Source organism: Meles meles, chromosome 9, assembly GCF_922984935.1.
Source record: "Meles meles chromosome 9, mMelMel3.1 paternal haplotype, whole genome shotgun sequence".
Lineage (NCBI taxonomy): Eukaryota > Metazoa > Chordata > Mammalia > Carnivora > Mustelidae > Meles > Meles meles.
Genome location: NC_060074.1, coordinates 26,630,270 through 26,656,439, shown reverse-complemented (window position 1 = coordinate 26,656,439; position 26,170 = coordinate 26,630,270). Strand labels below are relative to the sequence as shown.

The window sequence follows — 26,170 nt, the reverse complement described above, 5'->3', positions numbered from 1 at the left end:
TTTTTAAAAATCTTTTTTAAATCTTTTAAAAAATCTTTTTAAAAAGCGTGGGTTTGTGGCGCTTGGGTGGCTCAGTGGGTTAAAGCCTCTGCCTTTGCCTCAGGTCATGATCTCAGAGTCCTGGGATCAAGTCCCACATCCAGCACTCTGCTCAGCGGGGAGCCTGCTTCCTCCTCTCTCTCTGCCTACTTGTGATCTCCCTCAAATAAATACAATCTTAAAAAAAAAAAAAAAGAAATCTATGTTATCTCTACCTCCCCTCCCTCTACAAACTTAAAGTATATAGCCAGTCACCCCCATACTCAGGTGCAGCTCATCTGCCTATGGGGCCTGTCCCCCTGCTATAATAAAATCACCTTTTTTGGACCAAAAACCTCTCAAGGATTCTTCCTTGGCCTTTTGCTTATTGAACCAAACTTCAAATCACATCCACTTCCCTGAAGTGCTGAAATTTGATCACCTGGCAGGAAGACTTGAAACCACATCCCGAAAGGTGTGTTAGAGTAAAAGCGGGTGATCATCCAGCGCTTATTTTACGACAATTATCCCAAGGAATATTTAAATCTCTGCTTATCCAAAGGGACATTTGGAATCCTGCGGGCAATGCTATGATTTGTTTGGTAACCGGCGCCCCCTGTCGGTTAGTGTCTGCTCTGCCCCCAGCCCCGTCACCGCCCTGTTTTCTGAGCTGGGGCGTGGAGCTGGAGGCACTTCTGCCCTCTGCCAGGGTGGGAGTCGGTGGGAGTCAGATCGTGCGGACCCGCAAGTCCTAACACTGTCCGCATCAGGGCTGCATCCCGGGGGGGTGTCCTTACTCCTCTCATCCAGAGAGCCCCCCACTCCCCTTTTCCATCTGCAGCCTCCAAACTTGGTCTTCTGGAGCTTGTCAGTTCCCTCCTGATTGACGCCACTTTGCTGACCTTAAGAACAACCTGTCTGCTCACAGGCACCCTTACATCCTCTCCCCCTGTTTATTTTGCCCTTTCCTGCCCGTTCCTGCAGAGCGCTCCGTGGGCTCTCTCCTTCCCTGAGTTAGGGCTCTTAGACTCTGCTGGAGTCCAACTGCCTGGTTTCCAATCCCAGCTTCTACCACTGACTCTTGTCATGGCTTGGAGACAATTGCGAGGTTTGAATATGGACTGGGTATTAGCAAATGTTATGCAAGAGTTACTTGTCATTCGATGTGATAATAGCAGGCAGTTACCTTTTTTTTTTTTTTTTTTTTTTTAATGTCCTTCCCTATTAGGAAAGAAACAGTATTTGGGATTTGGTATTAAATACTCCAGTTTAGGGGCGCCTGGGTGGCTCAGTGGGTTAAGCCGCTGCCTTCGGCTCAGGTCATGATCTCCGGGTCCTGGGATCGAGTCCTGCATCGGGCTCTCTGCTCAGCAGGGGCCTGCTTCCCTCTCTCTCTCTGCCTGCCTCTCTATCTACTTGTGATCTCTCTCTGTCAAATAAATAAAATCTTTAAATACTCCAGTTTAAAGAAAAGTGGGGTAGGGGATGGGAGGAAGTGAAACGAGGTTGGAAGCATGATAGTAATTGTTTAGGCCAGTGACAGATACATTATATGTTGGTTGATTCTATTCTTTTCTCTACCTCTGGGTAAGTTTGGAAATTCCTCAAATGAAAAAAATTTGCAGAATAAAAATAGTCTCATTCATTACTTGGATAGTGGGTAACATGGGGAAGAATTAGTTGGTTATAAGGAAAGGTTACTGGGGAGAAACAGGAGAGAGTTTGCAGTTACATTCAATGGTTCATGGGGGTACACGGGTGTGGCAGAGGGAGCAAAAGACCAGGTTCCAAGGAGAATATGTATTTGGTGGTACAAAATTATTGCCTCTTAACCTGAATTCTGTCCTGCAGGCACTGGGCATAACATGAAATTCTGGCCAGCCTCCCATCCTGGTTGCTTAGCATTACCAGTTAGCCCCAGCACAAGCCAGTTGGGTAAAGATGCAGAGTTGCAGGAAAGGGACAGTGGTCCAGTTATTCCAGTGACATTGATATACCCGAGTTCATACACTTGAATGGGGGAATTATACCCAATTGGTAAATTTGGGCAAACTCTAATAGCCAAAGCAAAAACAATATTCCTCAGTTTTCTTGACTATTTGGGCCATTAAACTTATTTTCATCTGTATAGACTGAGTCACAAATTTAGTTAGAATTTGTAGTTTTAAGTATAACTCAACAGAATTACCTTTTTTCAGATACTAATTGTTACCATAACCTTAGTAGTAAAGGTTTCTTTAAAAAAAAAAGTCACTTCCATAGGTGATTCACAGTAATTGTCAGAATTTCTTACCCTTTAATTTTAGCCTTCTGAAGTAAAGGCTGTATGTACCAAAGCTGATTTTGTTAAATTTCTTTAGCTTCTTGTTTTCAGATGAGCTGAAAACAGAGGACTAGTCTATTTCTTCCCCATGGGAAGATTTCCAAGTGGGGCATTGAGTCTGGATTGGGGGTTGGTGGAATTGACTGTGGTGGGGAGTGAGAAGGAGCAGCCCTTCTCTTCTGTGTTGTTGGGATGGAGATTGGGGAGTTGGGGAGGAGGGATGCCTTCATTGGATTCTCCTTAGTTCTTACTATTTTACTTGGAGGAATAAAATGGAGAGGATTTCAGTGAGATACAGAAGAGAGTATTTTGTTGTATAAGCAAAGCCTGTGTATATAGAAATGGGCTTTGTGTTTGGCTTGGGAGTTCAAATTGGAGAGTAGAAATCTATTACCCACAGAGCTATAGAACCAATATGTCGTAGGTAATGATAACTAACATTTATTGAGTGATTATGAAATGCCAGATGCTGCCAAACACTTTCCATGCGTGATGTCATCTTACCCTTACAAAAGCCACATGCGGTAGGTTTCATCACTAGCAGCATTTACAGTCGGGCACAAACTGGCACAAACAGGCCCAGTGCCTTGTTCCAGATCTCACCTACTGAGTGCAAAAGTGGGATTTGAGTTGAAAGAGTCTAACTGTAGAGCCGGTGACCAATGTGATATCCTGAGAGAGACAGACTCTCACCAAGACATCAAGAGATAATATAAACATTTTGTTAATGGAACCATTCAAACATACACTAAAGAGAAAAATATCATAATACCTGTTACCCAGATTTAATAATGATCTATGTTTTTCCAACCTTGTTTATCTCCCCTACTTGATTTCTAAGTATCTTAGAGTAAATTCCAAAATTTCCTGTCATTTCACAGTAATAATTCATTTTAATCTGATTTAAAATACAAACGTGAGCAGAAAAACACGGAGCCCTCCAAAGTGGGAGAGTGGTCCATCATGGCAGTGTAGGAACTGGTCATAAGACAGACATCCCGCCCACAGGCTACAAACATTTGCTTGGCTCAGTGTGTGCATACCTGTTTTGGAAAAGGGTGCATCAGACTTTCCGAACTGAATTCGTTAAACCAATGCCCTTCCCTTCAAGTCCATGTCCAAAAAGGAGTCTAAAAAATCTGATTTTTTGGTGCAGTTTTGCCTAAGCGGAAATAATGGGCTGCTCTGGCCCATCAGAATGTCGAGCCGCTGTGAGAGTTTTTGTGTAAGCCTAGACCACATAATTCCTGGTGGGTTTATGAGCATGAACCAGTACCCCTGAGTTCTGAGAACTCTAGAGAGAGAAATAATAAGATTGAGTTTTTATTTTTATGTATTTATTTATTTAAAGGTTTTATTTATTTATTTATTTGACAGAGCACAAGCAGGAGTGACAGGCAGAGGGAGAAGGAGAAACAGGCTGCCCACTGAGCAGTGAGCCCGACCAGGGTTCGATCCCAGGACCCTGGGATCATGACCGGAGCTAAAAACAGAAGCTTAATGTTTGAGTGTTTAGACATGCAAGCCCAAATGCCAGCCTCCAGGAGGTAGGAAGTGTTTATTACACTTTCTGCCTGTTCTAAATCATTTGCTTTTGTTGCCCTAACTCAGCAGCCCAATCTTTCTTAAATCACCATGAAACAACTTTCATCCTATTATTTTATTTTGTTGTTGTTGTTGTTGTTTTAAAGATTTTACTTATTTGACAGAGAGAGATCACAAGTAGGCAGAGAGGCAGGCAGAGAGAGACGGGGAAGCAGGCTCCCCACTGAGCAGAGAGCCTGATGCGGGTCTCGATCCCAGGACCCTAAGATCATGACCTGAGTCAAAGGCAGAGGCTTAACCCATTGAGCCACCCAGGTGCCCCCCTATTATTTTAATACATGATTTGTGAAGAAGATAACGTGTCAGTTTGATTGTGCTAGTATTTTTATTGGAATTGCTATTTGTAAGTGCTCTGATCACAGCATTGTATATGTTGAGTGATCTACACTGAGTTTTATATTTCTGTGGAGCAAATACTCAGAAACGCTTGTCTCTTTCTCCCTCTCACAGATAGATAGATTGATCCCTACTTATAGCTTCGTTCTTTCTGTGGCAAAAATATATATCAGATCAAGTTTGCCAATGTAACTATTCTAGGTGTACGGTGCTTATTTATATATATCACTTATTTATGATCCTTAGTTAGTTAATTAATTCTACCCTAAGGTAGAATTCCAGTTTCCAAAATAATTGAGGATAAGTTCAGACATGCACTACGTTGACATTATACAAATTTGAATTTCCCAAATCCAGGTATAATTGACAAACTATCCAGAGTATATCAAGGTAATATAGATTAAATTAATACACAATGAATGCCAGATGTTACCCATTTAGATACTGACTAGAAAGATCAAGTGGAGGGGCGCCTACGTGGCTCAGTGGGTTAAGCCTCTGCCTTTGGCTCAGGTCATGATCTCAGGGTCCTGGAATCATGCCCCACATTGGGCTCTCTGCTCAGCAGGGGGCCTGCTTCCTTTCTCTCTCTGCCTACTTGTGATCTCTGTCTGTCAAATGGATAAATAAAATCTTTAAAACAAACAAAAAAGAAAGATCAAGTGCAGAATCTTCTGTTGGTTGTTATGCATTTTCAGTCTTCTAGGGTTTTTTGGGGGAGTCAACTTATTTAAAACAGACCTCTGTTTTACAACCAGGACACACTTCAAATGTGGCTTATTTCCTTCCAAAGCACTGTTGTATGTTCTATTTACATGAAGCTTGGCTATTTAGGTCTGGTGCAGAAATCCAGATTCTGGTATGGAATTCAAAATCCCATGCCTCAAATTTAAATTTTTTCAGTCTGAAGTAAGTGAACTGGAGAGAAAAAAAAAAAAAAAAACAATTGCATTCTTGAGAATTCAGGTAAACGTTAAAATTTTGTATTTCATTATATAATAATCTTAAATGTGTTTCGAAATTTAGAAAGCAGTTTATACAAAATTCTCAAATTTGGAATGCTTAGAAAAATAATGGCATTTCGAAGTGGTTCTTTTATCAGGGAGGGTGGGGGAGGGGTAGTGATTTGGCTCTCAGTTGTCTAAAACAGGGATTTTTGGTATGAGCATATTTTAAACTCTTTTTTCTTTCCTTCTTTGAAGGTTCTGGTATCTTCACTGTTTCATGGCCTTTGGGTTCTTCTTTTTACCTCAAAGTTATATTTCTTTTGGAATTCCAGATGATGCTGGGTCATAGTGGTGGGTGGTGGTGGGGATGAAGGGATGTTATTTGTTTCAGTATAGTTTAATTCACCTACATGTTCGCTTCAAACAAATATATTCACTCTGTTATGCTTTCTGTCACCCAATACCAAACACAGTAAAGCAAAATATCCAGATCCACTTCTTCATGTTTTTACTAAGAAGAGAGGAACGATTTTCATCAAGTCATTTTTATTTATTTATTTGTTTATTTATTTTTAAGATACTACTATTTCTAAGTAGTCTCTACACCCAAGGTGGGACTCGAACTCATAACCTGGAGATCAAGGGTCACCTACTCCACTGACTGAGCCTGCCAGGCGTCCCTGTTTCAACAAACTTTTAATGGCGTGTGGATCACCGTGCTCCGGACACCTTTTGAAGGAAAATATTCCTACACATAGACATTATCTCCCATGTTTAAAGGAGTTGCCTATTGTTATGTGTAATTATATATAATTTTGTTCCCATTAAGTGTCTAGATTGAATAGGAAGGTTGATTTTTTTATTAAGATTTTATTTATTAATTTGACAGACAGAGATCACAAGTAGGCAGAGAGGCAGGCAGAGAGAAAGGGAGGAAGCAGGCTCCCTGCTGAGCAGAGAGCCTGATGTGTGGCTCGATCCCAGGACCCTGAGATCATGACCTGAGCCGAACGCAGAGGCTTAACCCACTGAGCCACCCAGGCGCCCAAGGAAGGTTGATTTTAAAAACAAATAGTTTTTACCTGACTCACCTAATATAATATGACACTACCCTGAGGACAGAGTAACTATATATATTTTTTAAGGGAGGATGGGGCAAAGGGAGAGGGAGTGAGAGAATCATAAGCAGACTCCTAAGTGTGGACCCTGAGATCATGACCTGAGCTGAAAGCAAGAGTCAGACATTTAACCGACAAAGCCACCGAGGCACCCTGGAGTAACAAGTTGTTTTTAAAAGATTTTATTTATTTATTTAACAGAGACACAAAGAGAGAGGGAACACAAGGTGGGGGAGGCTGAAAGGGAGAGGCAGGGTTTCCACCAAGCATGGAGCCCAATGTGGGCCTCGATCCAAGGACCCTGGGATCCCAGGACCCCTACCTAACGACTGAGCCCCGTAGGTGCCCCAGAGTAACAATATTTTAATAACATCCAGGTACTTAAAAGTGAAGGATTCTACGATAGAGGGTTACTTTTAACATAATGGACTGCATCCAGGGAAGAGGTCTTTTTATCCCATTTTTTAAAATTCAGGCAAACTTGGCATACCAGAAGATGAACAATTTTTAGATAATTCAGTGGCATTGAGTACATTCCCAGTGTTGTGCATCCAGCACCTCGGTCCAGTTCAAAAACATTCCCAAAAGGAAGCTCCATATCCAATAATCGGTCGCTCCCCATTTCCTGTCCTCCCAGCCCTGGCAACCAGATGAGCTGTCTTTTTGGATTTACTTCTTTTGGATTTGCCACATAAATGAATCATACAGAATGTGACCTTTCCTGTCCGGCTGTTTTTCACTTACCATAATGTTTTGGAAGTTCACCCCCCTGTAGCTTTTATTTTTAATAAATTTAATATGGATGGGATTGCTGGTGAACAGAATTCTGGTGAACAGAATTCTATGCCTATGGACAAAAACCAGGAGACCTCGCCTTCTTATGGGGCACATGGGGAAGACGCGAGGGATAAGGAAGGTGGCTCCTGTCCAATCCCTACCTGGGTGACAAAGGCCTCTCTGTACTGAAAACAGCCCAGACAGAGCTAATGGAGAAAAGACCCTTGTGAGGGGGAGTGGAGCTTACAGACCTAAGCTGGCCAACTTCACAAAGCCTTTGAAAAGGGCACTTGTAACATAGTCAAAGGGACCTCAGCTTTGGTCAAGTAGAAATTAAGCATCCATCGGTTCAAGAGTCTCACTCTTTCTCTTCTGAGTCCTGGCGTGCGGTGCTGTCCTATTCTGGAAGGATTCACTGCCACCTTCCTTCACGCACAGCTCAGGACAGGTGCTCTTCTGGTACCGTCCTCCCTCCTTCCTGCTTCATCTTCCTTCTGGTTTCTCTCCAGTCCTTATTCCTCACACCAACTCCTGCTTTCCCCCAATTGTATGCAGAACAAGATAGTTCTAGGCCATTCATCGGAGGGAATTCTTACACAGTGAAAGTGGCCCACAAACACATTCCACCAAGGACTGTTCTTTTTCTGGGGAATTTTGCTCCCACCCTTTGATTTATGTCAAGTTGTTTCCACGATAGATTTGGAAGTACTTTTTATTCCAAGCAGATAAAAAGCAAAATAAATAATAAAATTGGAAAACAAAAATACTTCCGTTTCAGCCACTTATTTAAATTACTTCCTCTATATAAGATAGTAAATCAATCTAATAAATCAAGTAACAATAATCTGATCGAATGAAACAAACAACCAAAAAAAATCAATCATGTGTGGCACATGCTGATAAGAAAAGGGGATGTATTGCTCCTGCCCCGTTCTGCCCAACAGTGCCTTAGCAGGTTTAGAGTTTGGTTAGAGACCGTTGAAGCCTCGTATTTGAATATTGAGAAGGTCCTTTAAGATCTAAGTCTGATTCGGTGGTGTAGAGAAAGCGAGTTTTGGAACCCATTTCAGATCCTTAGTCCATCTTCCAAGAAACTACGATTCCTTACGAGGGATAGCCACCAGGTGGCAGCATGGAGCACTAGAGGAGGGGAGACGTGAAATCTTCATGGGGAGGTTTAGCCTGTACTTCTGCTTGCATACACCTTGCAAGAAAAAGTTGCGGGATTCTGGCCTGTTTCTGTATCTCTGTGAGTGCTACGGAGAAAGAAGTAATATAATTGAATGGAAAACTAAAAACCCACTGTGATAAATTGGTTATTTATGAACACTCAGATTGATAGGATCTGGGCTTAAAGTTGGAGCAAACTTTTGGGGGCCTTTCACAGTCAAGGACGGTGCTCATGTATTCTCCAATATAGCAGTTAGGATGAATGGCTTCTCCTGTTTTGTATCTGCGTGTCGCCTTACGTGTAGCCAGTGCTTCATACATGTTTGCTGTGTGGAGTTTGATCAGATTAGGAGCAAGTAGAGTTAGAGGAATAAAGTTAGAATGGGAACATTGTGGGAACAGTACGGTTAGCTCAGTGAGTCTGGTTAAGATAGTTCAACATGGGGGCGCCTGGGTGGCTCAGTGGGTTAAAGCCTCTGCCTTCGGCTCAGGTCATGATCTCAGGGTCCTGGGATCGAGCCCCGCATCGGGCTCTCTGCTCTGCGGGGAGCCTGCTTCTTCCTCTCTCTCTGCCTGCCTCTCTGCCTACTTGTGATCTCTCTCTCTGTCAAATAAATAAATAAAATCTTAAAAAAAAAATTAAAAAAAAAAAGATAGTTCAACATGAAAAATGTGAGGAACCAAAAGTTTGAGCACCTTGGGGCACAGGGCAATGCAGAAGATCAGCGTCATAATTCTGCAGTTTTTGTTCGGGGTAGACGTGCTCTGAGTAATGTTCTGGGGACGAGTGCTGCTTATTTTTCATCTTTGTATTCTGCAAGAGGCTTAGCACAGTGCCAGGCTTATAAAGTAGGCATTCAATGAGTATTTGTTAAACTGAATAATTTTAGGTGGTCACAGTTGGCTGTGTAAGTGGATGGAGTAGAATCTGATTGAATTATGTATTTAAAAATACATATTTATGTATTTATTTATTTTTATTTATTTCCAAAGATTTTATTTCTTTATTTAATTTATTTGAGAGAAGGAGAGGGAGAGAGAGCGTGAGGGAGCAAAAGAACACCAGCAGGGGGAGCAGCAGAGGGAGAGGGAGAAGCGGATGCCCCGCTGAGCAGGGAACCTGACATGGGACTCCATCCCAGGACCCTGGGATCATGACCTGAGTTGAAGGCAGATGTTTAACGGACTGAGCCACCTAGGTGCCCTATATATATATATATATATATATATATATATATATAATATATACATATTATATGTATATATATTTTTATATATGTATATATTATATGTATATGTTATATATAGTATATATAAATTATATATATTATATGTATATATATGTATACATATAAAATCATATGTATGATTTTTATATATGCATATTTTATATATATATAAAACCATACATATGACTTTATTTATTTATTTGACACAGAGAGAGAGAGAGCGCGCGCACACGCGTGCTGGAGATAGCGAGTGCGCATGAGCAGGAGAGAGGCTCAAGGGAAGGGGAAGGAGCGACTTCCCCGCTGAGGAGGGAGCCAGATGCCAGACTTGGTCCCAGGACCCCAGGATCATGACCTGAGCAAAAGGCAGATACTTAACCCACTGAACCACTCAGGCATCCAAAAGTATGTATATTTTTTAAGAACAATAATTGTAGCTGAAGTTCACAGAGTGCTTCCTATTTTCTGTAAACCTGCAGGGTAGTATTTCACCTCGTCCTGACTGCAGCCACATGAGGGCGCTGTGAGGCCAGAGCCCGGGCTGGCAACTTGGCAATGGTTCTCCGGTGTCCTCTGTGTGTCAGTTTGCTGGAGCTGCCCTAACGGTCGCCATACACTCGGTGGGTGAAGCAGCAGAGATGTGCTTTCTCACCGTTCTGGAAGCTGTGAGGTCAAGGTGTCAGCAGGGCTGATTTCATTCTGAGGCCTCCCCTTGGCTTGTAGATGGTGGTCTTCTGTCTTTGTCTTCTCCCGGCCTTCCCTCCGTCTCTGCATCCCAATCTCCTCTTCTTATAAGGAGGCCCGTCAGGTCGGATTGACGACCTCACTGAACCTCAGTGGCCCCTTTAAAGGTTCTGCCTTTGAGTACGGTCACGTTCTGAGGTACGAGAGATTAGGACTTCAACATGTGAATGTTGGAGGGGACACAGTTCAGTCCGTAACCGTGTGCCTCAGAATTCCCAAGCTCGGGAAGTAGGGCTGGGAGAAGGGTCCGGAAAGTGCGGGGCGGCTCACTCTTGGCCTGTTTGTACAAGGGCAGGGTCTGCCCCAACAGTGAGTGTCCCTTAACTGCCGTGCCATTAATACCTCCTCAGCCTCCACTGAGGACCATCCCTGCTGGGGAGCCTGGCAGAATAGCAGAGCCCGGGGCCCCAGCCCAGAGCTTACGATTCCGAAGGTCTCCGGTAGGGCCTAGGCATCTGGTGTTTCCGTAAGCCTCCCCAGGGATTCTAATGCAGGTGTTTTGGATCCTGGGAACTCAGAAACTTATAACCAGTGCAATAATTTCTCTCTTCCTTTTTGGTCTGGGAGTAGACGTCGCTGAACTCATCAATTACCTTTCTGAATTGTTAGGGGGTGGGGTGGGATTCTGAAATCCCTCCTGCAGAAAGCCCCTGTAGTCTGAGTTGCTGGGCATTGACCTTGACAGACCCTCAGACTGGCTCTTTTTTTTGTGGGGTCCTTTCTATCCGTTCGGGATGGCAGAACTCCTTGGACACACACAAGCGCGTGTGAACTAGAGCACCAGCGGCTGCCATTAAAGAGTGTGGGTAGCACTGGGTCCTAAGTACGAAGTTGTTTGCAAGAGTCTCTACTAAATTTTGAGAGGAGAGCCAAGATGTTCGTTGCTTGAAGCTGAAGGAGCGAAGAGTGATTAGTAAGGTTTTCTCTGAGTCTGCATTCTGGGGGCAGGGAAGGAAGTGAAATTGATCAGCAGACTGTAACAAATAAAAATAGTGTGACAATATGGAAAGTCATTTGCTTTATAGAGAACCACAGAGTGATACGACTGAAGGATTCTTGGGTGGCAGATCTTTATCTGTTTCTCTTCGGGAAGGAGAAATCAAGCAAAGAAACAGACAAAAATCTCACCTGACTTAATCAAACTTTGGCCTGTTGTGTATGGCCTAAAAGAGAGCTGGTCTTTCCTAATTCTTCTCTGAGCACAATCATTCCTTTTTCGTTTCTCAACCCTCGTCGGTAGGACTGTATAGAGTTAGCGCTGAAAGCAACAGATTCTGACCCTCGTTGACCTGAAGCAAAAAGAAAAAGAAAAAAGAATATTGACTTGAAAAGTGATAGAGTAAGCTTCAGAATGATGGGAAAACTCAACAGGTTGAACAACGGGATTTTGGAAAGTCCAGGAACAGACAAACTCCAGGCATCTAAACAGCAATTGCTGTTGGACTTCTTCAGGATGCTGTTTGAAAATAATTCACATCTCCACTCCAGCCATTTTCTGTCTTTGGCCCATTGTCCTTAAGATGTGAATTTCAGGAAGCTTGTCTAATTGGCCCATCTTGGACACATGCCCATCCCTCATTGGAGGTTAAGGTCTGAAGGTTGGGAGGGGAGTAGATTGATCATCAGACCCAAACCATAGATCGGAGGGGGGTCTTCGTCAAAGAAAAACAGCAGACGTGGGGTGCCTGGATGGCTCAGTGGGTTAAGCCTCTGCCTTCGTTTCAGGTCATGATCTCAGGGTCCTGGGGTCGAGCCCCATATCGGGCTCTCTGCTCAGCAGGGAGCCTGCTTCCCTCTCTCTCTCTGTCTGTTGCTCTGCCTACTTGTGGTCTTTCTCTGTCAAATGAATAAATAAAATATTAAAAAAAAACACAGGAGACGCGAGGCATATTGCAGAGATGGAAACAAGAGACCCAATAGGGACGCTTGGCTGACTTTTATCTTGGTGACAGCCAGCCATTTCAGTCCCTGATGAGACTTCTCCACAGACAGGAGGCATGTTAGCTGTCCATTTTCAGTGACTTTGAGTAATGAGGCTGAGGTCTGCTTGGAATACTGGCTTGTCTCAGAAGGTGGTTGTTTTCTATAAGGAAGACAGCGTCCCTTAGTTCTCTACTGGATATGGGTGGCTCATAAATGGGCTCCTCAGAAATTAAAGATAACTTCACGCAAACTCTAGACTCACTCAACATCCCCTTTTCTATTTTCACACATTTCTTTAACACATTTGTTATGGGCCTACCATGTGGCTGCTCTCTTCTTGATGCTATGATACAGAATTCCCTTCTAGAGTCCTTCCCTTCCAGAGTCCCTACCCTGGATCGGCACGGCTCAAGGGGCTGGAATATTGCAAGTACAAACCAAAGTCCTCGTTTTCATGGATGAAGCCCACATTCTCATTCACCATTGTATCCCCAAGACCTGGTGCAATAAGTATTTGTTGAATGACTCTATGCGTGACATCAGCTTGAACTATGTCGTTGCAAGCCTCGCTTTCCTGTGGGATGCAATCACGATATGCTGTTGGAGCCTACGAATGTGATTTTCTGATCTGTCCTGCCCTGCGTATGCCTCTACCTGTAACTCACAGGAGTCATCAATAAATTCTTAAAGGAGACTAGTTGTTTTCAAAGCAGGCACTAGAGTTCTTCCTGCCATGGAGAAAGCTCACAACACGGGCCAGGCGTTCTGCCTTGAAAACAAGCAGCTGATGGGCCTGTGAGTCACCCTGGGCCCCAGGAGATTGCCTACTCCCCCGACACCAGGTGCCCAGGGGCTCTTGGTGATGTCGGATGTTGCCATCTGTGGTGGGTGGTGCTGGCGTCAACTCAGGCGGTAGGAACAATCTAGCATCACTCTAAAAAAAAAGGAAAGCTCATTGCCCTTCTGTGAATGAGGTCTGAAACAGGAAACAGGTCACCAAAACGTGGTCTCAGCCACCTGGACGCTGTAGCTGGAGGGGTTAGTAACATTGTTCTTCCCCAAGGTCCTATTTACCGAAAGAAACAGGGAAATCAGGAGAGTTTTTAAGTTCCTGGACGGTGAGCACTGCAAAAACATAGACAAAATAATCCTTAGCAAATTGATTAATAGAATACTCACTCCAGTTAAATTGTGAATGAGGTAGTATTATATGTGCTAATAAGGTTAGACATCCAAGACAGACGACTAGGTGGAAGAAGCTGGCAGATTGACGTGCCCTTTTTATATTAAAACAAAACACTGCCCAAAATAACAGCACACACGTGATGTAAATTTACATCACAGGGTCACCCAGGTGCTTGTGTGTCTGGAAAAAGTTTGGTACCGTACTGATGACAAGGTTACCCCGGAGAGGGCAGAAGGTGAACAGACTGTGGGTTGTGGCCAGAAGGAACTTGAGCTGTAATATTTCAACTTCTCTAGAGGAACGTTTCATTTATAAGTTTTAAGTCTCAAAATTAATTTTAGAAGAAAGAGATTAGTAATTGTTAAAGCAAGTAAACAGTATATACAATTCTTAGTAAATGAGGCCGTTAAGACTTCCTGATCTTGTTTGTTAAGCAGATGTTGTTCCATGGCTTTCTAGAAATATCTTGTCTGAAACAGACCACATAAATGATGCCCCCACACAGGAGAGGTACAAATATTGTCACGGGCAGCTCAGTAATACTGGAGGAGACATTTGGCCAAAAGGCCTCTACTGGATTTGATTAATAGTGTTGACCTTTGACATTTCTAAGGAACTTCATGGTTTTCAAACTATCTTATTCAAATCTCACAACAGCGTCTGGTTAGGGAGGGCCAGATTCAATATCCATGTCAAAGATTAGAAAATTGAGGTTCAGAAAAATTAAGTGACTTGTAGTAAAGGGGCAGGGCACCTGTATTTTCCAAGAGCTGAAAGCCTTCTCTAATTTTCTACTCAATAAATCCCACTCCAGTCGTTAATAGTAGTTGCTAGAACCTAGACAGCATCTTCTTGCTGGCTGAGTTCACATTTGGCAGCCTTCTCTACCCACTCTCTATTTGAACCTAAGTGGACTGACCCACATTCAAAATCCAATTTTAAAACCTAGTGCATTCTCCCAAAGGGCTTTTCCAGCCAGTAGGAAGTTTGCCGTCAAGAACAACATTCGGCCTCCATGCTGTCATAGTCGCAGGTGATAAATGACATGGTGTTGGGCTTGGTACCACAGCCCCATGCTGCCTGGCAACAACAGCTACTCTGTAATGTGGACTTCACATCATGGGTCCTTATCCAGTCTCCCCAACTTAGTCAAGGTCAAAGGAAACCTCCTGGTACTCTTCTTAGCCTTCTGTAGCCAGCCTGTCAATGAACATGCATTTGCTAAGTCCCTTCAGCTTCATCATGTAGCCAGGACAGGACACACTTATGGGTAGCAACACATTAAAAAAAATTAACACACTGCCCATGAGAATTGACGCTTCTGAAAGTCAATTCTAGCTCTTCCTCACTCCTGCACACCTGTCCGCACTGTGTTCTTCTCTGTCTCAGTCAATGGCCAGTCAACTTTTGCAGCTTGTCAGCCGGAAACCTTAGAGTCACTCCTTTCTTTTTTCACACTCTATTTCCAATCCTTTAGCAAATCTCGGTGGCTCTACCTTCAGATTCCATCCAGAGTCCATCCCACCTGTACCGAGACCTCCCTGGTCTGTCACCTGGATCGTTAGAATGGCTTCCATGTGCATCTCCCTGAACAGGCCTTGGCACCGAGTTTCTTCTCAAGGTGGCAGCTAATGGATCCCACTGTCCTCTAGGTAGGCCGCATCACTCCCTCCACCCAAACACCTCCAACTAGGAGATTAAGCTGAAGCAAAATCCTACAAAATCCCATATTCCATCATTTCCTATTACGCTTCCTCCTGGCCTACACGTCTCCAGGGCCCCTAGAATTCTCTTTCTCCTGCATCCTATAGTTTCTCTCTCTCCTCAGGGATTTAGGCCAGCCCCACCCTCCCTGAAATGCTCTTCCCTGTGATATCATAGCTGGCTTGCTCACCTCCTTCAAGTCTTGGCTTAAATGTCACCATATTAGGAGGCTTTCTGAGACCACCCCATTTAAAACTGCAGGCGCCATCCTTCTCCCCAGCACGTACGCACACACACCCACAAACGTACACACACCCCTCCCTAGCATTTCTTGTCTCCTTCCCTGCCTTATTTATCCCCATAGCATGCATTACCTTCTTTTAAAAAAAAATGATATTATATTTATTTATTTGACAGAGAGAGACACAGCGAGAGAGAGGGAACACAAGCAGGGGAGTAGGAGAGGGAGAAGCAGGCTTCCCACTGAGCAAGGAGCCCTATGTGGGCCTTGATCCCAGGAACCTGGGAACCCAGGAACCTGAGCCTAAGGCAGATGCTTAACGACCGAGCCCTCTAGGAGCCCCCATGCAGTTTCTTCTAACACACTAAAGAAAACACTTGTTTTGTCTAACTCTCCTCCTAGAATGTTTGCTCCAAGAGAATAGGGATTTTTGTTTCTTTTGTTCACTGCAGTTTCCCCAGCACCTAGTACAAGTCTGGCACACAACAGATGCTGATTAAGTATTTGTTGAATAAATTAGATTGGCAAAGATGAAAAATTAGATGGTGACTTGATTGGCAGGAGTATAGGGAAATAGATACTTTCGCACGTTGCCTGTCAGAATGAAATTGGAATTGCCTCCTTGGAGAGCAATCTGGCAAGATCTATTAAAATTTTTTAAAAAGGCCTTACCAAGACCCAGCATTTAGCTGCCACGCATTTACTCAATAGATACACATGTCCAAACACGTAGTTCAAGGATGCTCACTGGCACATTATTTTAGTGAAAAAAGACCAGAATGAACGGAAATGTCAGTAGATAGGGGTGTGCTTGAATAACATGGGAATCGGTATGACCCTATAATAACCTTTAAAATGACAGAGGAAGATATACACGTATTGCTGTAGGTCTCCACGATCTACTGAGTGGAACAAGCCAGGGCGCAAATGTGCGAGATATGCTACCGTTTGGGTCAAAAATAAAAAAAGGACGGGGACGGAAGTACACATACTTACAAGTTCGTACAAGCATACATACGCATATAAATAAGCACAGGAAGAGCTCTGGAAAATTGCAAGAAACTAATGATAGGGGTTGCCTGTGCTGTGTTTTAGGGGCTGGTGAGCTTGAAAACCACTGGAAAAATTACGGTGAATGCAGTACTCAAAAAAACCCTCTTCTGCGGGCGTCTGGCTGGCTCAGTGCATGGAGCATGGGGCTCCTGATCTGGGTTCGAGCTGGAGCCTGATGTTGGGTGTGGGGATTACTTCAAAACAAAACAAAAGCAAACAAACCACTTCGCTAACGTCTCAATCCACGCTCTTCTGCTAGCTTTTACTCTGTGTGGGTCTGACCTGGTAAAAAACGTGCCCTCCACTCTGCTTTGAAGACACGGGAGTAGGAAGGAGGACCTTTTATTTCTCCGGGGAGCGAAGCCAATAAAGCGTATGAATAGAGTCAGCCCAGCCTCGTGCCCTGTGACTCGAGGGCAAGCCCCCTCCTTCCCCCAGCCCGGGGCGCCCGTCGGAGGAGCCGGCTGCCTGGAGTCCCCGCTTCCTCCGGAGAGGGCAGCAGCGGAGCGTCTGGGGGACGCATGCGTCCCAACTGGCACCCGGGGAATTAAAAGAAAGGGAGGGGGAAGCCCCAGCCAAACAGGCGCCCCAAACAAAACCCAAGTGGAGGAAAGCGCGCGGCCTCGCAGACCCCGGGCCCCGCAGGCGTCCCGGCCTCGCCCGCGTCCCCGGCCGCGGCGTGATGCGCACGGACCGGCCCACGACGCCCGGGCCGCCACTGTCCCCGCACCTGGACGCCGGCCGGGTGGCTGCGCCCCAGCCGCGCTCGCTCGCCGCCCCGACCGTGTACCAGTGTGGCTGTGCCACGGGGCACCTGGCTCCCCATGGGGCCGCGGGACTGGCTGAGGACCGTGTGCTGCTGCTGCCCGTGCAGGTGCCTGGAGGAGCCCGCCGCGCCGGAGAAGGAGCCCCTGGTCAGGTGGGTGCGCGCCCCGGGGCCACGATCTGGGCTTCCGTGACCGCGGCAGGCGGCGCGGAGCCGGGTACCCGTGTACCCGTTCGAGCCGGGGAGAGGGGCTCGTTTCAAGGTCGCACTGAGGCGCCCACTCAGCCCCTCGGCCTCCGCCTGGAGATCCTGTCCCTTGGGTAGGATTTTTGTCCGGGAGCGCAAACCCCCGGAGGCGCGGGAGACCCAGATGGACGCCGCGGGAAGCGCCAAGGGAAGCGCGGGAGAGAAGTTGGTGTCGGGGTCCCGTCAGGAGGATCTGCGGAGACCGTGTGTTTAATAGGCCTATTTCAGTGAAAAAGGCGACCGTGAGTTTCTAGTTCGTCCAGGAGAAAAGTTGGATACGGTGCCTTCAGTTTTATTACCAAAGAAAGGCAATTATAAGTGACTGAGCCCAGGTAATATTTTTCACGTTAAGAAAAAAAAATGCTGGGGCGCCTGGGTGGCTCAGTGGGTTAAGCCGCTGCCTTCGGCTCAGGTCATGATCTCAGGGTCCTGGGATCGAGTCCCGCGTTGGCCTCTCTGCTCAGCAGGGAGCCTGCTTCCCTCTCTCTCTCTCTCTGCCTGCCTCTCTATCTACTTGTGATCTCTCTCTGTCAAATAAATAAAATCTAAAAAAAAAAAAAAAATGCTTATTTTCTGTAGAGACAGCCTGTTCACTAGGATGTTGACTCACTACAGGTTTGGTTAGGAAGTGTGAGGGAATGAAAGGCAGGTTGGCAGTGAGTGCACTTAGTGGCTCTGTGGAAGGGACCATGCAACACAGTTTTGTTCTGGGCTGTCATTTTAAGCAATTTATTTTGTACCTTGGCTGTGCTGAAATGAGGGTTCTATTAGGTCACGCCTAGGGGGTAGTTTCTTATGAAACCTGCATCTAACATGATAAAGCTTTCCTAAGTTTGCAAAAGCATGATTTACGTTTTCTTAACTCCGTCAAGTCCAGACATTTCCCTTGACTTATGAGGTCTTACGTAACCCCTTACTGCCTGTCCACTCTTATTTTCCAGTATATTAAATACTGTGCACGCCTTGATTTAATCAGACAGGCATCCTTGCTGTTCTAGGGACAATTCAACCTTCTTATTTCCCCCAAGCTTCCCTCAAGGAATGACCTTTATCCTTCCTTCCTGCCTTCCCCCCAACCAGCTAAATGCTGGTTCTCAAGCTCCCCCCGACCCCCACAGCCGTTCTCTTTGATGACTCTGAGCTCATTCATCTCTCACTCCCATGACTTAGGATTTAGAATTTACCATCTGCCCCTCACTGCTTAGTGAGCGCACATGTACGTACATAGATCTGTCATGTCTGCTTTATATACAGAAACAACTGTACACACGATGCACAAACTTTGGTGCGCTCTTGCTGATGGTTCCAACAAGAAACCTAGACTATTAGGATAATGTGGACAGGGAGACAGCTAGTCAACCACCCTGAGTCTACGAAGAAGTAAGTAACAATCTGTAATTTCATGCTTGCTTGTATGTGCAACTTGTCAGTATTCACTGTAACGAGAATAGAGTACTGATTCTCAGTGTCTTGGGTCTTTCCAGTTTTCCATCCTAGATTGCTATTCGAGTTAATAGTTTTGGTTATTTAAAAATAACAAATAGTTTTGGTTATTTAAAAATCTTCACCTGCCCTGGTTTGCATGGGAAGGCAGAGAATTTTGCAAGTAATTTTAAGAAGACGGAGTCACTTGGGGCCAGAATAGCCTAGTGTTCGTGAGTCAGATTGCCTGGGGTGAAAATCCCAACTGGGTGACTGGGCATGAATTATGAAACTTATTTCCGCCTTAATTTCCTCATCTGTAAAATGGGGAGGACAGCAATATGTACCTCAAAGGGTTGCAGTGAGAAATGAAATGAGCCAATCCATGTAAAGTGTTTAGCAGAGTGTCTGAGCCATCGCTCAACCAATAAATTCTACTTATTGTTAATTATCATTGTTATTCTTCTGAGCATGCGGATATGAGTGGACTGGTCTTTTGTGGCTCAGTGTCAATCCTGGAATCATCTCAGTGCAACTCCATTTGAGAAGAGCGGCTTGGGCTTGTTCATGGAAGTATGGATCAGTGATAGGTGTGTGTATGGGTAACTGTATCTTCTTCATTACTCAAGTCATCATGAGGACTAGTTTGAAATCTTTTTTGTTTTTTTATTTATTTTTAAAGTGGGAAGTTCCATGGTTTTTCATATATTCAGAAAGTTGTGCAATCCTCTCCCCTATCTGAGAGAGAACATTTCCATCCTGCCCCAATCAAACGCCACACCCCTTAGCAATACCTTGCCACTCCCCCTTCCTTGGCCCACCCCATCCCTGCACCCACAGATCTGCTGTCTGTCTCCCTAGATTTGCCTCTTCTGCAAGTTGCTTATAAATGGAGTGTTAGGCTCTGTGGTCTTGGCACCTGGCTTCTTTCACTCAAAATGGTGTTTCTGAGTTTCATCTGCATTGTAGCGTTTAGTAGCACTTCATTCCTTTTTAAGGCTGAATCCCCTTCTTACGTTTGGCTTCTTTCCGTGTTATTTACCTGTTCACCAACGGATGGGCATGTGGGTTGTTTCCACTTTGGGGCTGTGATCGTCTGCGTAGTAGCTTCTGTGTGGATGTATGTTTTCAGTGACCTTGGGTATATCCCCAGAAGTGGGATGCTGAGTCATACGGGAATCCTCCATTTAACTTTTTAACAAACTGCCAGACTGTTTCCCAAAGTGGTTGGTTTGAAACCTTGATGTGGTGAAATCATGGGGCCAGATGGTCTTAATTTTTATTTTATGGAGAACTTCTTTATGTCTTTTTTTTGTATTTAAAAAAAAAAGGTTTTGTCTATATGCTCTCCCCCTAACTAAATCCTTTATGGTGAGGTAATGGTTTTCAAGTTTTGTTTCAGGCCACAAGGGAGCAGTGCTGGGAAGAGGTGTGGTTGGGGAATGACAAGTGTCATTTGTCTACATGGTCACCTGCAGGCCTCTTCCAAAATGCACCAGGGATTCTCGCGAGTTCAAGAAAAGCAACTCGGTCTCATCTCCTTTGCCAATCTGATCTTGCCTTTTACGTTTTGACCTCGTTCTTTTTTTGGCTTTTCTGGAACTTTATACCTGAAGGGAAATGCCTGTGCCTTGTCTGGTTTGTGTCTGTGTTTCTCTGTGTTCTAGTTCTTAGTTTCCCCTGTTTCTAGAAAAAGAATTTCTCCTTTTTCTAGAAATGCCTGAAAATTCATCCTGAGACTGCCAAGCCCTTCAATTACCAGCCTTTGCTTTCTTCTGTGTCGGGCACAAAGGTCTTGAAAGAGTTGTCAATTGCTCCCCCCCCCCACCCACTTCCTTCCTTATCACCCATTCACCATGAAATCTGGTTTCTCTCTTTCTTTTAAAAAATTTTTAAAGTATTTCTTTATTTTCGGGTGGGAGAGGGGCAGAGGGAGAGAGAAAGACAGAATCCCAAGGAGCTTAGTGGCTCCTTACAATGCAAGGCATGGATGGACTTGGAAGTCCTGATGAACAGGGAGCCAGATTCGGGGCTTGAACCCAGGACCCCGAGATCACAACAGGAACTGAAATCAAGAGTCGAAGGCTCAACCGACCGACCCACCCAGGTGCCGCTGAAATCTGGTTTTTGGCCTCTGCCTGATGACATGAAAATTGCTCTCTTGCAAGTCACAAGAGATAGAAATCTGATGTTCTTTCCTCAGTGTGTGAGCCATACCTCTGTGCTGACTGTCTGTGCTTGCTTTTACACTTCCTCTTTCCCTGGCTTGTCTGATTCTCCAGTTTCTGCCTGTGATCGGTCCGGTCATGCTGGCCTCCCCCCGGTGGGGTTTCTAATGCCATATTTGTTAGTTATACATCTTCTTTCTTTTCCGACTTCTTAAGCTTTGCTCTGTTCCCCAGGCCCATTTTAGCTGTCTCCTCTGTGATGGAGCCTTAAAAAGTTTCCCCAAGCAGTTATGGAATCTCTTTACTTTCTGTTTACCCCTCAGGTCTCTTGTGGTTATGACTCTTCTAAGAGGGGGGCTGCAACCCCAGCTTGATTGGAGGTTCTGGTCTAGATTAGAGGCACTAAATCCAGCTCCCCTGACTTCTCCTGGCTGTGCCCAGCACAGTGCTCAACGTGGAGTAAGAACGGAATAGCTCCTTTTGGATTGGTAATGATGATCATGCTGTTCACTTGTTAATTTCAATGTGTAAATTTTCTAAAAAATGTATTTAAGACAAAATGCTGCGAAGACTAATAGAGTCAGCACACGCATGCACCCAGCATCTACCTTAAGAAAGCAGCGATGGAATTGAAGCCCCCACATATCTCTCCTGACTGCATCTAGCTTCTTTCTTAACTTTCTAGAAATGGTGCATCCTGGGTGTAGCTTATTGCACGAGTGAGGTTTCCTTGCATACCTTCTGTTGTTAGTCGTCCCCAGCACTGAAGGAAATGGGTGTTATTTACCTCCATTTGATAAAAGAGGAACCCAAGGCTTAGAGAGTTTAAATGAATTCAGCATCACAGTGGGTAAGTCGGAGAGCCAGAATTTGAATCCGTGTCTGTCAGACTTCCAAATCCATGCCTTGCATTGTAAAAAATTCAGAAAACTACCAAATGTTTTCCAAAAGTAACTTAGAATATTTATGCACGAGAAACTGGTGGATATCAGTAGCCTTCGCTCCTGTCTGTTTTGGCCCCTTTCTCCTTCCCTTCTTCCATGTCGTTTGTGGGTAAAGTTCTTTTTACCTAGAAGTAGAAGCAACCTGGCCCTGTGAACTGAGCCCAGGGGGAGTTAGGAGACCCGAGTCCTAGTTTCAGCTATGAACTAACTATGGGATTTGTGGGGGTGGGGTTGGGCCTCTCCTCCCTTCCTCAAATTCTAGTTTCTTCTTTTGCAAAATGGGGAGATCAGACGTTTTATTTGTAATTTTATCTTTTTTCAGTGTTCTAATATTCATTTTTTATGCACCACACCCAGTACTCCGTGCAATACATGCCCTCCTTAATACCCACCCACTAGGCTCACCCAACCCCCCATCCCTCCAAAACCCTCTGTTTGTTTCTCAGAGACCACAGTCTCTCATGGTTTGTCTCCCCCTCCAAATTCCCCCACTCACTTTTCCTTTCCTTCCAATGTCCTCCATGTTATTCCTTATGCTCCAGAAGTAAGTGAAACCATATAATTGACTCTGCTTGACTTATTTCACTCATCATAATCTCTTCTAGTCCCGTCCATGTTGATACAAAAGTTGGGTATTCATCCTTTCTGATGGAGGCATAATATTCCATTGTATAAATGGACCATATCTTTATCCATTCGTCTGTGGAAGGGCATCTTGGTTCTTTCCACAGTTTGGCAACTGTGGCCATTGCTGCTATGAACATTGGGTACAGATGGCCCTTCTTTCCACTTCATCTGTATCTTTGGGGTAAATACCAGTAGTGCAACTGCAGGGCCATAAGGTAGCTCTATTTTTCCTTTCTTAAGGACTCTCCATGCTGTTTTTCAAAGCGGCTGCACCAACTTGCATTCCCACCAGCAGTGTAAGAGGATTCCCCTTTCTCCACATCCTCTCCAACACTTGTTGTTTACTGCCTTGTTGATTTTGGCTATTCTAAGGTCGTATCTCAATGTGGTTTTGATTTGAATCTCCCTGATGGCTAATGATAATGAACTTTTTTTTTTTTTTAAAGATTTCATTTAGTTATTTGACAGACAGAGATCACAAGTAGGCAGAGAGGCAGGCAGAGAGAGAGAGAGGAGGAAGCAGGCTCCCCGCGGAGCAGAGAGCCCGATGCGGGGCTCGATCCCAGGACCCTAGGATCATGACCTGAGCCGAAGGCAGAGGCTTTAACCCACTGAGCCACCCAGGCGCCCCGATAATGAACATTTTTTTTATGTGTCTGATAGCCATTTGTATGTGAGATCACACTTAAAAAAAATTTATTTGTTTCTAAGAGAGAGAGGGTATGCAAGCAGGTGAGAGGCAGAGGGGGAGGCAGGGAAAGATGCCTCAAGCAGACTCCTTGCTGTGCTTGGACCTCAGTGCAGGGCTCTGTCTCATGACCCATGACCTGACCTGAAATCAAGAGTCGGACTCAACCAACTGAGCCACGCAGGCGCCCTGGGAGATCAGACTTTGACTGTGATCCTGCAGGGCTGTTCCAGGCTTGATGCAAATTCTCCTCCTCCTGTGGGCTTGTGTCCACTGAAATTGTTTGACTTGGACTCCAGGGCCAGTGAGACTGTCTGTGGTACAGGGAAGGAACCTGAAGGCCCAGGGCATATGAAGCACAAGCACTTGTCCAACCCCTAACTGCCCACGGCTGTTTCCCCAGCAGAGAGGTGAGGTCATCTCTATTGTCGGGAAGCTTGAGAACAGGTCTGGAGAAAGGACGTAAGACCTGACCTTCACACCAGGTTTTAGGGCTGAAGAAAGCCAGAGGTTTTATCAGTCTTTGTTTTCTTCCCTTCACTCCGATTTTAGGACAGAGTCGTCTAAGACTCACCTTGTCAATCATCTTGGGAGGTTTGACATTCTGCTTGCCATCCTTCCCTGCCCTGCCTGTATTCCTAAAGTAAATAGTGATCAAAACTGCAAGGAACCAATGTGCACTGAGGACCAATGGATTGTTTTGGATTGTTCTGGAATAGCTAGGTGTTGATCATTTGTCTGTGAAATAGTGAATAACTTTTGGGCTCAAGGTTTTATGTAACTAATGGAAAGAAACATATGGGGTGTGTATCGTTAGTTTCCTAGGGCTGGCACAGCAAAGCACCTGAATCTGGTAGCTTCAATAAACAGAAGTATGTTCATTCACACTTCTGGAAGCTGGAGCTGAGCTGGGGACATGCCCCTTGAACGCTGCAAAAGCAGCACCAGCATCGTTCTGGGATGAGAGACAGATTTTAATAAGTGTGTAAGTGTGCGAACATGGGAATGGTGAAGGGGAGCCGTCTGCAATCCCCACTTGATGGTTGAAGAAACTGAGGCAGAAGAGCTTCAGTGACTTGCTCAGAGGTGTGCTTGGCTGAGCTGGGATTCAAATCCTATTGTATTTCGTCACCGTAGAAAGAGCGGGGACTGCCTCGTACGCAGGGAGATGTGCAACTAGCTGCTAACGTGGTGTGTGCTAGAAATAGTGTTTGCAGCTTCGTTAGAACCTGGGGTCGAGAGGCCGGCGCCCATGTTCCTGTGTTCGGGCTGCCCGTGGGAAAGCAGGTGCCGTGGGAAAGAAGGGTGGGGGGTTAAAGACACTCGGGAGGCAATCAGCACCCGCTCGAGAGGAACAATAATCCTTTACATGTGCGGATGTTTCATTCCACAGTGTGGACTCACATGACCTCCGAGCTGAATAAATTGTCTTCTACCCTTGGAAGGGCTTAAAGAAACATTGGCTGAAGAGTTTGCGTCAGTGAACTCTCTCTGGCCGGCCCAGATGGCCTGACTTTCCCCATCGTGTGCTGCCGGGCTCCCCGAGCTGACACAGCTGGGACACAACTTCCTGTAGAATCTGCAGGTATAAAGCCCTGAGCCCGACCATGATTCATAGGAAACGCCTGCAGAGGCACACAGGATTCCTACTGCAGGAAATCAGCTCCCAGCTCGAAGAACCTATGGCAAAGCCTGGATGCTTAACCTTCTTGAAAGCCAGAGGGGAGAGAGGCAGGGGTCAAGGGCACAGTTCCCAGAGCGGGGCCTCCGGTCCAATGGGGAGGAGGTGAATGCTTTAGCAAGAAGTCAGCCACTCAGGGCTCACAGAGGGATGACTTTTAAAGGTTTTCTTTCCAGGCAACCTCCGCTGTCCCTCTTCCCCTTTCGAGAATGAATGAGTAGGTCTTCGCGGCACTGGAAGTTCCTGAGAAGTTTCTTTCTCTTCCGCAGCCTGTGATCTAGGTTTCCTGGAACTTTTATTCTCTAGAGATCTTGAAGTGGATCTTATCTCTTCACCTTTGTTTAAAGAATAAATTCTGCTTCAGTGGTGGGTAAAATTAATTTATTTTGTTAGCGATTGAAGTCTTTTTTAGTCTATGGTACATATTTGTTTGGTGCCTTTTATGTACTGTGCAGTCTGTTCTTTTGGGGCCCTTTTTAGGGAATAATTTTGGCGACGCAGTGTGTATCTAAAATGCCCTCCTAAGAGTTTACTGAATTCCCTCACTTATTATTTTTTTCCTTAACTTAAAAAAAATCCACGTCTATATATGGGATATCAGAAATTTAAAACATGGGCGCTTGGGTGGCTCAGTGGCTTAAGCCTCTGCCTTCAGCTCAGGTCATGATCTCAGGGTCCTGGGATCGAGTCCCGCATCGGGTTCTCTGCTCGGCAGGGAGTCTGCTTCCTCCTCTCTCTCTCTCTCTCTTTGCCAACTGTTGACGTCTCTCTGTCAAAGAAATCTAAAAAAAAAAAATTAAAAAAAGAAACTAAAAACATATGAAAATAGGTATAGTATAAACAACAACTCTAAAGTGAATATTCTTATAACCCGGAGATAACTATGGCTATCCCTGTATCCCCCACCCCAGGTTCTATCTAGATTTTTGTGATAGTCATTTCCTGGCTTTTCTTCAAAGCTTTACCATCTATGTGTGCACCTGGAACAGCATGTTTTGCCTGCTTTTCAGCTGACTCAATGACATCAAACTGTGCAAGATCCATCCAGGTTGCTGTGTGTCGCTTAACTTGTGGTTCTTGGTGCTCTGTAGGGCACCCATTTTGCTCACCCATCCTACTGTTGGGGGACTTCTGGGTGGTTTCCACTTCAGGGCTGTCACACCAGGCTCTGATTTTGAAGTCAGCACATCAGGTGAAATTGTTCTTCCTTCAGCCATACGGGCCTCCTCTTGGGTCCTCAGATACACCAAGCAT

The 26,170-nt window shown here is 45.1% G+C and overlaps 1 protein-coding gene across 3 annotated transcripts in view; it reads left to right on the top strand.

Moving 5' to 3' along the window:
- Positions 1-16,882: 16,882 nt before the first annotated feature.
- Positions 16,883-26,170, top strand: part of MREG (melanoregulin) — a 59,944-nt gene continuing 50,656 nt past the window's right edge. For all 3 annotated transcript variants that reach the window (XR_006820327.1, XM_046019558.1, XM_046019556.1), the window contains exon 1: positions 16,883-17,293. Coding sequence is in view for 2 of the 3 variants with exons in the window: in XM_046019558.1 (XP_045875514.1) it covers positions 17,199-17,293 (95 nt within the window). In the remaining variant the exon portion in view is untranslated. The remainder of the gene's footprint in view (positions 17,294-26,170) is intronic.